The sequence below is a fragment of the Lepidochelys kempii genome, chromosome 15 (assembly GCF_965140265.1).
Source record: "Lepidochelys kempii isolate rLepKem1 chromosome 15, rLepKem1.hap2, whole genome shotgun sequence".
Lineage (NCBI taxonomy): Eukaryota > Metazoa > Chordata > Testudines > Cheloniidae > Lepidochelys > Lepidochelys kempii.
The window spans coordinates 12,405,230-12,420,289 of NC_133270.1; the positions used below are offsets into that span (position 1 = coordinate 12,405,230).

Consider the following 15,060-nt stretch of genomic DNA (forward strand, 5'->3'; position numbering starts at 1 on the left):
AAAAACAATAGAATTTTCTGGGGTTTTCTCACGCTGATGAAAAACTTAAAAAATATGAATGAAATGACATTTTGAAGTGAAGTGTTTTGATTTTTTTCCCCTCATTTTTTATGTGGCTGAAAATATTTGCCGAATTTGCAGTTAGTTTTGGTTGCCCCCAAACTGCATGTTTTGATTAATTTATTATACATCACAAAAATGTTGCCCAGCTCTAGTTGCCAGCTCTCCATAATATCTATCTCTAGCCTTTATTTTTACTCACATGACTCTGAATTCTTTTTTCCTGTCTTTCTCTTGTCTTTGCATTTTCTCTTTTGGGTTATCTCTGTGAAAATACTAATATTGCATGTAATCCAGATAAGAAAAACCCATTTAGAGAATCAGCACTGAGATCCCAAGTAGTGCAGATTATCCTACCCTCAAAATAGACCTGTTAAAAGAATAACTGGGGCAATTTGGTACCTGAGAACTATCTTAACAAATGGCAGAAAAGAAACAAGCAGTCATCTTGTGGAAACCCCAGGCTACTGGGGTGGGGAGGGGTGCCAAGTGACACACACAATTAAGTCAAGCTCATGGAGAATTATCATTACGTTTCTAAGATACTGGGTAAATAAACTGTGTATATTATTTTTATCTCTGTTCGTGTGTCCAGAAGCTGAGTGATGGTCACATTCTTTATTACTCTGTACCTAAATACAATAAATTTAGTTTGTCCTGAGGTCATATTTTCTATGCTGAATAGTGCTCCCTAATCCTATCCTTTCATCTTCTTTCTCTGTAGAGTGAGCCAGACTTGGAGAAGGGCTTGGAGATGAGAAAATGGGTCCTGTCTGGAATCCTAGCCAGTGAGGAAACCTACCTGAGCCACCTAGAGGCTCTGCTGCTGGTAAGCACCTGTCACAGACACCAGATTTAATGATAATATTCACATTTCCAGAGCAACTTTAATCCAAAGATTTCCAAGAGCTTCACAAACACTGACTGTCTCTCAGTAACCTGGTGAAGTGTAGGTAACTGTTATCCCCAGGTTGCAGGTGGAGAAACGGAGGCATAGAAAAGCAAAGTCACTTGTCCTAGGTTACACAAGGAGTCATTGGCAGAGCTCGGAATAGAATCCAGGACCCCTGACTTCTAGTCCTCCTCTTTTAACTACTACACCTGCTGCCCCGCAGCTAGTGGAAGAGATTAAGGGAGCAAAACAAGGGGCACAGGGACTGTAATTTCAGCATTTGTGTCCTGGGAAAATCTGTGAACTGGGAGTTGCTGAATTGCCCCAAGGAGAGAAATGGTACAGTCTAGTATTCAGAGAGTCACTGAAGTGTCAGTGGGAACATCACTTAACAGGCTAGGAAGGAGGCATTAGAACATGACAAAGACAGGTTTACTTGGTGCGTGTAGTAACAATCTCCTTGATTCTACTTTTAGCCCATGAAGCCTTTGAAAGCTGCTGCCACCACTTCTCAGCCTGTACTGACCAGTCAGCAGATTGAGACTATTTTCTTCAAAGTGCCTGAGCTGTATGAGATCCACAAAGAGTTCTATGATGGGCTCTTTCCCCGAGTCCAGCAGTGGAGTCACCAGCAGCGTGTCGGAGACCTCTTCCAGAAACTGGTGAGTAAGCTGCCACCACCAACGTTCCTTTAACCTCAATGCAGGTTAAATAGGCATGTCTTCCAGGTGTGTCTGAGACTCACATTCATTCCTTTGCATGGCTCTGGTGTGTGGAGGTCCATGGCTGGATGAGGTGGTAGAATTCTAAATTCATCTTTCCACTGTGGTGTGGTCATAACTAGGCTGGCAGTTTTGTGTTCTGCACTTAGAGGCTACATCATGACCCCACCAATATTACAAAACCAGTCAGTCTTCCAGAAGACTTTAGAGCTCTCCACAAAGCCTGCAGTGTGTCACTTGCTGATCATTCAGTTACCAAGGAGGCTGGCATGGCAACCTGACATCTGAGAGAGAGACAGTGTCGGAGCCCTTTGGGGACACACAGCATAGAGTTCAGTTTCATATTTCACTTCTTGTATAAAATATCCCGTGACACTCTATAGGAGTGAATTAGATGCTGGTGGTGCGTTGGCTGTGCAGTTACTCAGTATAATTCGTACTCTGCCTTGGAGGTTGGAACCACTGTGGCGGAGGACTTCCAAGCAGCTCTCAGAACCCTAAAGTTCTTCCCTATATTTCTGTCCTCAAACGTCCTGTGTCAGACCTGACCATCCAGCCTCTGTTTGAACACAATTTCCTTTGGAGCCTGCCAGTCCTGTTCCAGAACAAGCTACAGGGATTACTACAGAGGGACAGGAAGTGTGTTCTCTCATCCTAGAGATTTACTACTATTATTTATTACTTGTGTTGTGATAGCAACTAGGAGCCCCAGTCACAGACCCTGACCACATTGCTCTGTACAAATGGAGAACCAAATCATGATCTGCTGCATCCACATCCCCTGCTGACCCCCTAAGCACATATGGCAGTGCATTTCACGAGCATTTGCAAAATTCTAATGAAAACTTACTAGCCCAGGCACAAAATCCATGTGCCCAGCCTGACCGTGCCAGTGATGATATTGATAAAATGAATGAGATTTTACTCCACCACCAGTAGACCCTTGCTTACCCTGTATTAACAGACACATAACACTCTGCAAGCTCTGCACTAGACTGCCAGACCAGCTGCTAGGACCTTGGTGGTGTTTCTTCTTCCTTGAACCGTTCCTGCTGTCTGTGCTCACCTGTCACAATTCTGGGCGTAGTAGAGAGAGGCAGCCTCATGGGGAATAACCATGTTCTTTCACTATAACCATGGCCAAGGTCAAAGCTACAGGTAGCTGCTTAGGTTATACACACAGAAGGCCCCTTATTAGGAATTAGCATCTCAAATCCTTTCTTTGGCCTGGTCTACACTACTGGGTTATGTTGAATTTAGCCACGTTAGGTTGATATAAAAATGACTGCGTCCACACAACCAACCCTGTTCTGTTGACCTAAAGGGCTCTTAAAATTGACTTCTGTACTCCTCCCCAACAAGGGGAATAGCGCTAAAATCAACTTGTTGGGTCAAATTTGGGGTAGTGCGGGTGCAAATCGATGGTATTGGCCTCCAGGAGCTATTCCAGAGTGCTCCATTGTGACCGCTCTGGACAGCACTTTGAACTCCGATGCACTAGCCAGGTACGCAGGAAAAGCCCCGGGAACTTTTGAATTTCATTTCCTGTTTGGTCAGCGTGGCGAACTCAGCAGTACAGGTGACCATGCAGTCCCCCCAGAGTCGTAGAGCATAGAATGTTTCTACGCTCCCCCTATCATCTCCGTCTTTGAGGTTATCGCAGATTAGAAGGCAAAAAAAATGCACTTGCGATGACATGTTTTCTGAGATCATGCAGTCCTACCTCACTGATAGGGCACAGCTTAATGCACGGAGGCATTCAGTGGCAGAGGCCAGGAAAGAATTAAGTGAGTGCAAAGAGCAGAGGCAGGACGCGATGCTGAGGCTAATGGGGGAACAAATGGACACGATGAAGTGTCTGTTGGAGCTGCAGGAAAGCCAACAAGAGCACAGACCCCTGCTGCATCCACTGTATAACCCACCCTCCTCCCCATGTTCCATAGCCTCCTCACCCAGACGCCCAAGAACGCGCCGGGGGGGAGTGGGGGAGGCTCTGAGCACCCAGCCACTCCACTCCAGAGGATGGCCCAAGCAACAGAACGCTGTAATTCAAACAGTTTGATTTTTAGTGTGGCTACAATAAGCAATGTGGCCTTGTCCTTCGCTCCTCCCCCACCCCACCCGGGCTACCTTGTCCATTCTCTCTCTTTTTTTTTTTTAATAAAGAAAGAATTCATGGTTTCAAAACAACAGTTACTTTATTTCAAAGAGGGGAGGGTGTTTGGATTACAGGGAATTAAAATCAACAAAGGGGGTGGGTTTGCATCCAGGAGAAACACACACAACTGTCACACTGAAGCCTGGCTAGTCATGAAACTGGTTTTCAAAGCCTCTCTGATGTGCAGCGCGCCTTGCTGTGCTCTTCTAATCACCCTGGTGTCTGGCTGCTCAAAATTGGACGCCAGGCAATTTGCCTCAACCGCCCACCCCGCCATAAACATCTCCCCCTTACTCTGACAGATATTTTGGAGCACACAGCAAGCAGCAATAACAATGGGAATGTTGGTTCCGCTGAGGTCTGACCTCAAACAGCGCCAGCGAGCTTTTAAACGTCCAAAGGCACATTCTACCACCATTCTGCACTTGCTCAGCCTATAGTTGAACTGCTCCTTACTACTGTCCAGACTTCATGAGCCATGGGAGCAAGTGGTAGGCTGGGGTAGGTGCAACGGCATGGTGCTGCCGGCTGGGCGAGCACCCTGAGGCAGAAGCCTCCAGGTTGCATGATATTCCAGGCAGGATTGAATCTCCATGAGACGAAACTTAAAGAAGAGAATGACCTGGAGTCTCTGGCTCCCATTTGGTGCTCAAAGAGGAGAATAGCCTTGTCTGTCCAGGCGTCCCAATAAGCATCACCGAGGTCTGCCAGGAGCACCCAGGAGACGTACAACGGCTGTCTGTCCTACTGCACAGTCTACCGCGAAGGCAAGGAGCTGCTGCTGTGTAGCAATGCAGTACCGCGTCTGTCAGCAGCACCCGGGAGACATACGGTAACGGTGAGCTGAGCGGGCTCCATGCTTGCCATGGTATGGCGTCTGCACGGGTAACCCAGGAAAAAAGGCATGAAGCGATTGTCTGCCATTGCTTTCATGGAGGGAGGGGAGCCTGACGACATGTACCCAAAACGACCCGCGACAATGTTTTTGCCCCATCAGGCACTGGGAGCTTAACCCAGAATTCCAATGGGCAGCGGAGACTGCAGGAGCTGTGGGATAGCTATCCACAGTTCACCGCTCTGTAAGTCGATGCTAGCCATGGTATTGAGGACGCACTCCTCCAATTTAATGCGCTTAGTATGGACATACACAATCGACTGTATAAAATCGGTTTCTAAAAATTGACTTCTATAAAATCAACCTAATTTCGTAGTGTAGACATACCCATTGTCTCTGCTCTGGCAGCCGGTCCTCTCTTGTAGCTAGTTTAAACCAAGCCATTATCAGATGGTTGTTTCTTTTAGGCACTGACTGCCTCGGGACACTGCCGCTCTCACTTGGCCAGAGAAATGAATTAGTTTCAGATGTTTGAAAAAGGAAACTGGTGTGTGTGTTTATGTGCATTTCCACTTGTTGCTGCTCTGTTCCACCCCCCGCCTCCCCATTTTGCTTTGCTCCATCTGCACTGTTGTTACCTCGTACTTTGATATTCCACCCTCCTCCCCCTGTGCTATTCCCTTTGCTGTGATTGTGGCTGTGTTGTTTCAGTCTGCTGCGGAGAGTTCCCCTAGCAAAGTTCAACAAAAGACCTCAGTGTGCAGAACAGAACAGACAAGAATAAAGCAATGTACAGAGCCTGAAGATGACCTAGGGGTTCCCAAGCCAGATATACCTGATTGTCTGCATTCAAAAGGCATCCCTCTAGCCCCTCCCCGATAGTGTGCAGAAAGCAAAGGATTATGGGAGCTTCGTTTTCTTTTCTAAAAAGAAAAGAAGCTCCGCATTCCTTAGGTGCCTCTGGTTCCCTGAGTTAGTGAGACATTCCATGGAGTAGCTTATTGGATGGAGAGTGCAGTTCACCAGGTCACTTAATTGTTAACATCTGTGCAGCAGTGCACCAGCTCCCTTCCCTGTTGACTTGAGACAGGGGGACAATATTTTATGTGCCCTCCAGCAGCTCAAGATGAAACCGCAAGAAGCTGCTTTTCACTGCTGGTGTATTTTAGTCAGGAGGAGATTAGTTGGTGCCTTAGCAGATAGCTCATGGACATGGTATGCGGTGCTCAGAGATTAGCTCACAAGGTCTCAGCTGCCTGCTGCTGCTCCCCAGCTTGCTAAAGCTGAGATGCAGGAAGAGCACTGCAATCAAATGATGCTTGATAAACTGCCTTGAGAGGGTGGCGAAATAATGCTACTAGCTGAGGGAGAGCTCTTCAGATGAATTACCATAGCTGGCTTGTCCCAGCAAACTTTGACTTGCTGTATTGCTACTCTGGCCTGAGCTTAAGGCCGTGCCATGCAGATGAGGCTGGCAGGTCCATGTACCGGGCATCCATGATACTCTCTTTTTCTGTTCCCCTGAACCTTTTTTTTTTTACAGAATTGGCAAGCGATGTTGGATCTGTGTTGGGAGCAGCTTGCCCTAGTGTAGCAATAACTCAGCTACGCAGAGTGAATATCCCGGGGAGCTCTGGGCTTGCTTAGCTATTTCAGCTCTGGTAATTCAATGCAGTGTTCTGACAGATACTGCAGCAGTCACTTTATTCCGCTATTTTTTCTGACAAACTGAGTGTTTTGCTGTACTGGACAGAGCCAAACCATTCTTAGCAGCCAGTTAAAACCATCTCGACAAGAGAGAGATTGCTGAAATACTAGACATTAATGCATGGTCAGTCAGGATGCACATCAGGTCCTTTTCACATGTGAGGCCATGCCATGAGGTATGATTATGGTGATAATTTGGAGTCTTGATAATTATCTTCAGGGCACTGGTGGCATTCATTTTATTTAACCTGTAAAATAAAGAACCATAGATCGAAACTGAAGGCAGCATACAAAGGAGATTCTAAAATCTTACATACGGTGGCACTCTGCAGTGAGTTGCTGCTATCAGAAGCTGACAAGGTAGCTGTGTTATCCCATCTTTTCAGCTGGGGGATAAAAAGCACCAGCTGTCAAGAGTAGAACTGGGTAAAATATTTTGAAATTGTATTGGAGGGGTTTGAAATTTTTTGATTTTTAATGAAAAACGGAAATTGTGTCTCAAAAAAATTTTTTTTGTTTTTTTAAAAGGTTTAACTTTTTCATTTTTCAAAAACTGAAAAATGATTTTTAACAAAACTGAATTGTTTTACCAAAAAAAATTTTGTTTCCAGTTTTTCATAGAAAAATGGGAAAATTTTAACCAAAATAAGAATTTTCTGTGAAAATAGTTATTTGGGTCAAAAAGGCATTTTTCATCCAAAAATGTCTTAATGATTTTTACCAACTCTATTCAGGCATGGTAGGGAAAGCAAGAGCCCTTGCACTAATGGAGAAATCAAAGCATTTACATCCTAGCTGCCATCTCTAGGACATGATTCCAAAACTGAAATGTTATAAGTCTCTCCCAGCAGAGGCTACGGTCAGGATTACTGCTCATTTGGGGATGGTGCAACAGTGCCAGCTATGGATCATGTGCTCTCTGCAGGCCTGGGGCCAGACCCTCCCTGGCATCCATGCACAATTGCCACTGATTTCAGAAGGAGCTGTGCCATTGTACAGCGGGGCTGCAATTAGTTCCCTCATCTCTTTGTGAAGATCACTGTAGGAGGTAGCTCACCATTTCTCAAGCCACCATTACTTCAATAAACTGTGTAGGGAAAGATGCACAGAGGTACTGGGAAGCTACTCAAGTGCCAGGCTCTCCTGCAGGAGGCAATGTAGGGAATGATGCAGAAGTACTGTTTGTGGGGGAAGCTCACAGCTATGTTAGTGGGAGAGTCTCCGAGCTGGAGTCTCTCTAGAATGGTGGAGGATCACTGACTGTGGGGAAATTCTCAGCTCCTCCGTTCCCAGTCTCCCAGAGCAGTCACAGTAGGGAATACTGTCCATGCTGGCAGTGGACCCACGGTAGTCATAGGGTAAGTGAAGGATTGAAAATACTCTCCTTTTCAGTAGAGTCCTTCAATGCTCCTTCTGTTGGTGTTTTTCTGATTGTACGCTGGGAAGCCCATTTGAACTGCTGAGGTGTTTATAGCACAGCTGCATGGGTCTGCAACACAAAGGTTACTCTAGAGTTCAGACATGCTTGGAATTTGCCCATGGATTTCCCAGCTGGATCTTATGCTGTCTGGCATGAACATGACTGCTATTTAGAAATCAGCGAACAGGATCAGTGCTAAGACCTAGTGATTAATAATGGCTCATTACAGGATCCAAGGCTTGCCGTATCTTTATCTGGGTCCACCACACATTCTACGGTTGCAAAATCCTGCATTGCCGTCCATGCCTTCCAGCAGTGGTTCTATGCTGTGTGTATTGTTTTTGACTCTTCAGCACTTCTGTCCTTAATGCTTCAACCATGTGGCTTTAGATAATGTCTGCATATGTAGATCTTGGTTAATATCTGGGTTTGCTTTAACAGCTTCAGCAGATGCACAGAAGCAAACGAGTAGCTCATTGGGGTCACATTCGTGCTATACGGCTGAATCACTCCTGTCTGATTCATATTTCATGCAAACAGCCAAAGGCTCCTGCAAAGTTTCATCCATGAGCTAAAATATTAATAGTCGCTAATCTGGCAGTTTAGAAGGGAAAAACTAGGCGATGGTAATAAAGATTTGTCATCCTCCCAGGCTTGCAAATTAACTTCTGTTGGGTAAAGGGAGCCACCACACAAGGAGCACCTGTTCCAGTGGGGGAGAACCCACAGGAGGGAGGGCACTTCCTGTTCAGAGTATCCTGAGTTTCTTTGGATTGGTGTAAATCAGCCTCTTCCCTGGTTATTCTGACTCCCACCAGCAGCTGTCCCAAGCCATCCCCCTCCCTGGTGTTTACTTTGTTTTGTTTTGATCCCTGCAGGCCAGCCAGCTGGGAGTGTACAGGGCCTTCGTGGATAACTATGAGGTTGCCATGGAGACAGCAGAGAAATGCTGCCAGGCCAATGCTCAGTTTGCTGAAATCTCCGAGGTAATGTCAGGATGTTCAGACACATGCGCCGCCCCGGAGCTGATTAATACGCTGCAGTGTCACTCCTGTGCAGCCTCCGAGTGCCTTTGCAGCGATCGCTCCTTGGAGAGGCTGGGACTGGAGGAGCTGTGAGCTTCCCCACAGCCACTGCTCCAGCCCCAGCCCCAGCCTCTCCAGTGGCCTTTAGCTAAGGCTGGCCCGGGAGGAACTATGAATTCTCCCATAGGCAGTTTTTGCTCACTGTTCCCCACAGTGACTCTTATAGTGACTGGCATGGCTTTGAACTTTCCTAACTCTGCTCCAGCATCATGCAGTCCTAAAGAGGAAGGTTGTGTTTGAGCTCATGATGTCTCTTTCGCAAATAATGACACTGCCTGTGGTGTAAAAGGCCGTCTCTAACAGCTTGCATGATGTCTGTCGGTAGAACCACAGGCTCAATTAGCCTCAAGTGCTGAAAGAGGTAGCGTTAGAATGCGCTGTTTAAAATGACAAGTGTGTCAAGTGGAATCTTATTATTTATTAGGCTGCTTTGATTTCCTCCCTTTGAGTGGGATTCTGTGTGTTGAAGTACTTTGCAGGCTTCTCATGCCATGGGCCCTGGGTGGAGCTCCTTGTCCAGCGGACAGTGTCGCTGTGGTGATTACAGCCCCAAGAAACGCCACAGCTGGAAAAAAGCAGCTGCCAAGAAAAATTGGATTTAAATGGAACCACCTTTTCTGTATCGGATCTGCACGGTGCCAGAGGCGTTTATTTCTTTTCAAAACACTAGTTCGTCGAGGAGCCCAAATCTTTTTTTATCTTTAAAATTAAAAAGTAAAACGTTTCAAGACATTAAGATTGAGGGAACGCAAACTGGCAACGCCCTTTGGAAACATGCTGTGGTTCTCATCACAGTGTGAGGGGGTTCCCCACCTCCCATCTGCAGCCATGGCTCTTTGCGGGGTTTTGAGCCTCAGACACAGCCCCTAGCATCAGCAGTGTCACCTTGCTATCAGGGCAGCTTCCCCCACCCTTCATTTTTTAAATTTAGATAAATACAGTCTGTAAAGTCTCCTCTGACTAATCGTTAGATTTATGAGTTGTGTTGTGGTAATGCCACAAAAGGGATCCGGGCCGCCTCATGCTAGGCACTGTTCAAATGCAAATTCTGGGCACCACATATTATGTGATTTCCTGGTGGGTAAGCGCTAAAGCCCTGGCAATGACCATAATGTAATAAATAGTAACGATGATGAATATGGTGGTACTTTTGCACTTCTGTGCCCATGTCCTGCTAAGGATTTCACAGCACTTTACCCACATTAATACATTCAGCCTCAACATTCAGGGCAGCAGCAGAATCAGGAATAGCACCCAGGTCTGCTGACTGCCCACCTTGTGCTTTAGCTACCAGACTATACGTACACTGGGCCAATGGCACATGCATCCCTGTGGACATCCGCCCGTCTGACTGGTGGTAACTCAGCCATCCTCAGGTTTTCTCCCATATGCTGTACGTGGCTCCCTGGTTTCTCAGGTCTCTAAGGACTCACTCTTAGGAATTCTGCTTGGAGCTGCAGGCTCCTGGCAGACTGTGACATGGTGGTGGTAGAGTTACCATCAGGACAATACATTTTCCTTCACTGACATGGAATATGGCAGGGCTTTTCTGGATGCTGCTTTAGGCTGACTGTATGAACACAGGCACCTCTTCCTCCCTTGGAGGTGTTGAGGAGGTTCTGGGTTCCAGGGTGGCGTTTCTGGGTGATGAACGGTCTCCTACATGGATTTTCTTTTTCTTTTAGAATCTCAAGGCCAGAAATACAAAGGACTCAAAAGATCAGACAACCAAAAACTCCTTGGAAAGTGAGTGTTCTGTATGGAGGAGACACTGGTTTGTCGGCACTTGGAGGGGTGGGAGTGGAGCTGGCTATTGTTGCCCTGGGTGGAGGGTAGATATATTGTGGAATAACCATTCCCCAGTCCCACCTTCCATGGTCCTTTTACTTTCTGAATGCTGGTGGGTTATGGTGACTCCTTGCTGTCCCCGGGAAGCTGCTCCCTTTTGCTCATTAGCAGAGCACTTGCCTAGAAAGCTGCATGTCTGCACAGGAAGCCTCCATTCATCTTACTGGCTAGTCATTCCCCTTGGGCAACAATGGACCATGCACAGAACAACCATGATCTTTGAAGAGCATCTATTGCCTAATAGTAGCACAAACATCATCATACAAGGAATTATTATTTGTATTACGGTGGTGCTAGAGGTCCCAGCTGAGGTCAGGGCTCTTTGTGCTAGGCCCTGTACGTACACATAGCAAGAGATCGTCCCTGCTCCAAGGAGGTTCCAGACTTGTTTAAGGCAAAGCCTCATGGATGGCAGGATTTGGGAGCACCCTAGAGATGCCATGCTGAGCTTGGGAGGGGAGGTGGTGCCTTGATCACCTTTCAGAGACCTTCCTGGCAAGATTAGGAGAGGCGTTGAAGGGGAATGGCTCTAGAGGGTGTGGCTAGGCACAGTACTCAGCTGCAGGGTCAGCCATGAAGATCTAGAGCTGGAGGATGTAAGAGGTTAATCAGAAGAGTGCCCTGCTGGGAGTGTTGTGTGCCATTCAGCGAGCTCACCATTCACTCTCCCTCAGCTGTGTGTTGCTTGGGGTGTGCAGTAGGTTGTGTTTGTGTGTGTCTCTCTCTGTGTTTGTGCAGTGTGTTTTGAATGTTTGAATTAGCAGTAATGAACTCTGTGTGTGGAGGGGGGAATGTTTGTGGGGGGCGGAGGGGTGTGCCCAGTGTGGCTGCTGACTGCTTCTTTCCACACACTTGTGTGTTTTATTTACTCTGTAGTTCATTAACGGTGGAGAAGAGAATTCCAGGATGTTTCTTCTGTACTAGTTTTGTGCCTGTATGTTTGGTTGCATGGCTCAGTGTGCTCTGTAGAGCACTCTGTTTTTAGATGGCTGCCTTTCTTATGCCTCTGCTGCTTTCTGTCCACAGCTCTGCTATACAAGCCGGTGGATCGAGTGACACGCAGCACACTTGTTCTTCATGTAAGTAGCTTGTGTGTTTAAATGGCAAGTATAAGAGCACAGGCACTGTCCCCACTTTCTCTTCCCTCCAGCCTTTCCTGCACAGACAGGACTGGGGAAATTAAGAGGCTGCCGCTCTGCCTGGGTGTGTCTTGTCTTTATATGTGGAGGAGCAACTTGAAGTTCCTGGTGGAGAATAATTCCATGTGCGGAACCAGTGACGTGTCCCCAGCGGGGTTAGCAGGCTAGGTTAGACTCCACAGCTGCAGTGGGATGGGACAGTCATCTGCAGCCTTGCCCTAAACTATGAGAGGAGGCCAGAGCCACCTGTGCCAAGGGTTCCAATAACAGGGCTCCTGGAGCCTGTGGCTCACTGTTCTGGTGGGCGCCGTTCCTTATTCTTGTCCCTTCTTTGTGTTCTTGGTGGTAGGATTTACTGAAACACACTCCAGCAAGCCACCCCGACCACCCACTCCTGCAGGATGCTCTGCGCATCTCTCAGAACTTCTTGTCCAGTATCAACGAAGAGATCACACCCCGCAGACAATCTATGACAGTCAAGAAGGGAGAGGTGAGTCCCCATCCTCTAGTGACAAGATCTATTTCTAAACAGTAGTTCTGCCTTTCTCTGGGAGGGCTGGAAATTAGGAGACTACCCTAGCCTTCTGAAGGTTACAGTGAATGCAGGGATATCGGAGGACTTAGGCCTCCTTTTGGTGTAGAACTCTGGCATGCTAGCTAATCTTAATACTCTGTGGGGAGTCATGCTGGCACACACAGATAAAGTTACATGCAGACCCAGAATTAGTACTCAAGAATTCCTGGCTCCCAGACCAGTGTTCACTCCTCTAGGCCATCCCTTCATTCTGTGAGAGGTTGATACCTTCTTGTAGATTTTCTTAAACCCCATGCTACTAGTTCCTGGGTTGCTGAGACACAGTTTATGCACAGTCCTTGTGTTCCCCAGGACATGGTGTGGCTCACTGCACGTTCTGTTCAGAAGGCTATTTGGAGCTACCAAAGGGGAATTGTGACTAGAATCGCAGACCTTATTGCTGCAACGTGCATAGCGTGTGCTAACCCAATTCAGGGAGAGTTCTTGGTAGTATTCTGTGTGCAAACTGAAACCAAATAAGGGCCTATGGATCAGAAGGAAGGAAGGCAGCTGCTGGAGTAATGGAAGATTAGAAGGGCATTTTCCAGCCACTCGTGACCCTTACATCCCCTTTCAGGAACCAACTTGGCAGGATGTTCACCTAAATCTGCACATTCAGAATGAAATGCATTTTCTGCATCTTCTAGAAGCTTACAATCTTGGGCAAGAGGGAAATCTCACCTGGGGGCGTGCTATAGCAATCTGCTGTGGCGAGCGAGAGGGGGGCAAGCTGAATGATGCTAGGAGTTGGCACTGTGATCTCTGTCTCTTAAGTATCCCCAGAATGATGTCAGGACCCAAGGTACAGCAGAGAAATACATGTTACAGCCCCAGTGTCCAATACACAGAGACTCACTGTGTGAGGGCAAAGAGGTGGAAAATCAGAGCCATTTCTCAGCTAGAATGTAAAGAGAAGTAGGAAGGAATCGAAATGGGATGAGAGAGTCCCCTTGAAATAGGAAGCTTAGGGTTGTTCATCTATCTAGGGGCCAATCCAGTGTCCATTAGAGTCCGAAAAAAGCCCCCCATTAACTCTGTGGGAATTGGATTGGGACCCAGAAGTGCTGGGCTCTGTCCCCCCTCACCCACAGACTAGACTGTTTATAATGGAGACAGACTTCTGCAGTGGTATGGCTCTGTGTGGCTCCCTGAGTTCCTGGGGCAGATCCATCTCTAAGGTAACTCCAGTGTGGTTTTGGTAGGGATGAATTTGGTCCCTCCTGTTCAGTAACAGCCAGGACTGATGAGGAGTGTTGGAGGAGATAGTTGGGGGGCAGGGAAGCTTGGATGAAATGGGGTGGGGAAGCTTGGATGAAAGAGCGGAATCAAGAGCCTCAGATTTGTGGTAGAGGAACTGCAGCTGGAGTTTGTCACGTCAGCACTGTGCCCTGTAGTCCCCTGCCAAGCCCAAGATGACTACAACTGGACCCAGGGATCCCCTTGAAGACATTCCAGTGAAAAGTCCCCCAGCCCTATAAACATACACATTCCTGGGTTATTACTGTATGTTTCATTGACCCTTTCAGCTCTGAGGGTTCTCTGGCAGACGCAGAATGGGGCTGGGGTACTCAGACAGGGCCCCAGAGTGCATTGTTCCTCAGCTTTGAGCAGGAGTTCCCCCATTTACCTCCTGCTTTGGGGCTTGTTTTGGAACCCCAAGGCTGCAGCTGAGATGTGCTGAGACTAGAGCTGTGGGGACCAGGCAGTAGCAGGGTGGGATGCAATTACACACATCAGTGGCCAGGGCCTTGGAGACAGCAGAAGGCCTCATTAAAGTGGATGCTGATCGAGTCATGGCAGGTATCACAGGCTGGAATGCCCCTGTCCCAGGAGAGGGAGTGCTCGGTAGTCTCAGATTGTCTGTTAGCATCTCAATGAGGGATGCAGGCTTTGCAGCGTGTCCTGTGGAATCCTAATGAAGTGACAGGAGCCAGGGCAGTGGGAATGAAGTTGTGCTCTCTGGTGAGCTGTGGATTTGTCATCCACTTACAAAGTGAGAATGGGGTGTGTAAAGAGTGGGCTCAGCAGGGCTGCTCCTATTCCCACTCACGCGGTGGTGAAAATATTGACTTTGGGTGGTTGCTCCGTGTTTACTCTTGTGGCAGGGACAGCAGAATCAGAGCTGAAAACAGGTTTTCCTATGCGATGGAGGGAATCTATAACTCTCTCTCACTCGCATGCACCTACTCTGCTCACAATCTGTTCCAAGCCAAGGTGAAGAATATGCTTATTCCAGATCTTTCTGTGTTGCCCTTTAACTTCCTTTCCCTCTGGGAGTCGAATGCTAGCTGCTTCCTTTGGCTTTTCTGCACCAAAGGCCCTGCCTCTAAGAGGGGCAGGGCACCACCTTCTTCCCCAAAGCTTGTCCAGACTGGGGAGTGTTCACCATTTCCATGGTTTGAAATTGTGATCCAACTGCCTGCAACAGGAGTAGACTCCCAGCCATTCATTAATGAAGGATTTGTGCACTATCTTCCTAAAGAGTTAACAAGCCCCGCTCCCCACCACCAACAGCCCTTCCAGGTTGGGATCAGAGCTGGGTTTTGTCTGTGTGTGTGTAAATCTCTGGCTTAGCCTTTCCTTCTGCTCCCCTTGTCTATGCCCTCCCCGGGGTGATGGG

At 47.5% G+C, this 15,060-nt stretch overlaps 1 protein-coding gene across 2 annotated transcripts in view; it reads left to right on the forward strand.

Moving 5' to 3' along the window:
* The window catches only part of BCR (BCR activator of RhoGEF and GTPase), a 135,555-nt gene that overhangs the window by 72,183 nt on the left and 48,312 nt on the right, over positions 1-15,060 (forward strand). For both annotated transcript variants that reach the window (XM_073313721.1, XM_073313722.1), the window contains exons 3-8: positions 785-889; positions 1,429-1,614; positions 8,673-8,780; positions 10,565-10,625; positions 11,754-11,806; positions 12,216-12,356. In XM_073313721.1, the coding sequence (XP_073169822.1) occupies positions 785-889; positions 1,429-1,614; positions 8,673-8,780; positions 10,565-10,625; positions 11,754-11,806; positions 12,216-12,356 (654 nt within the window). The remainder of the gene's footprint in view (positions 1-784; positions 890-1,428; positions 1,615-8,672; positions 8,781-10,564; positions 10,626-11,753; positions 11,807-12,215; positions 12,357-15,060) is intronic.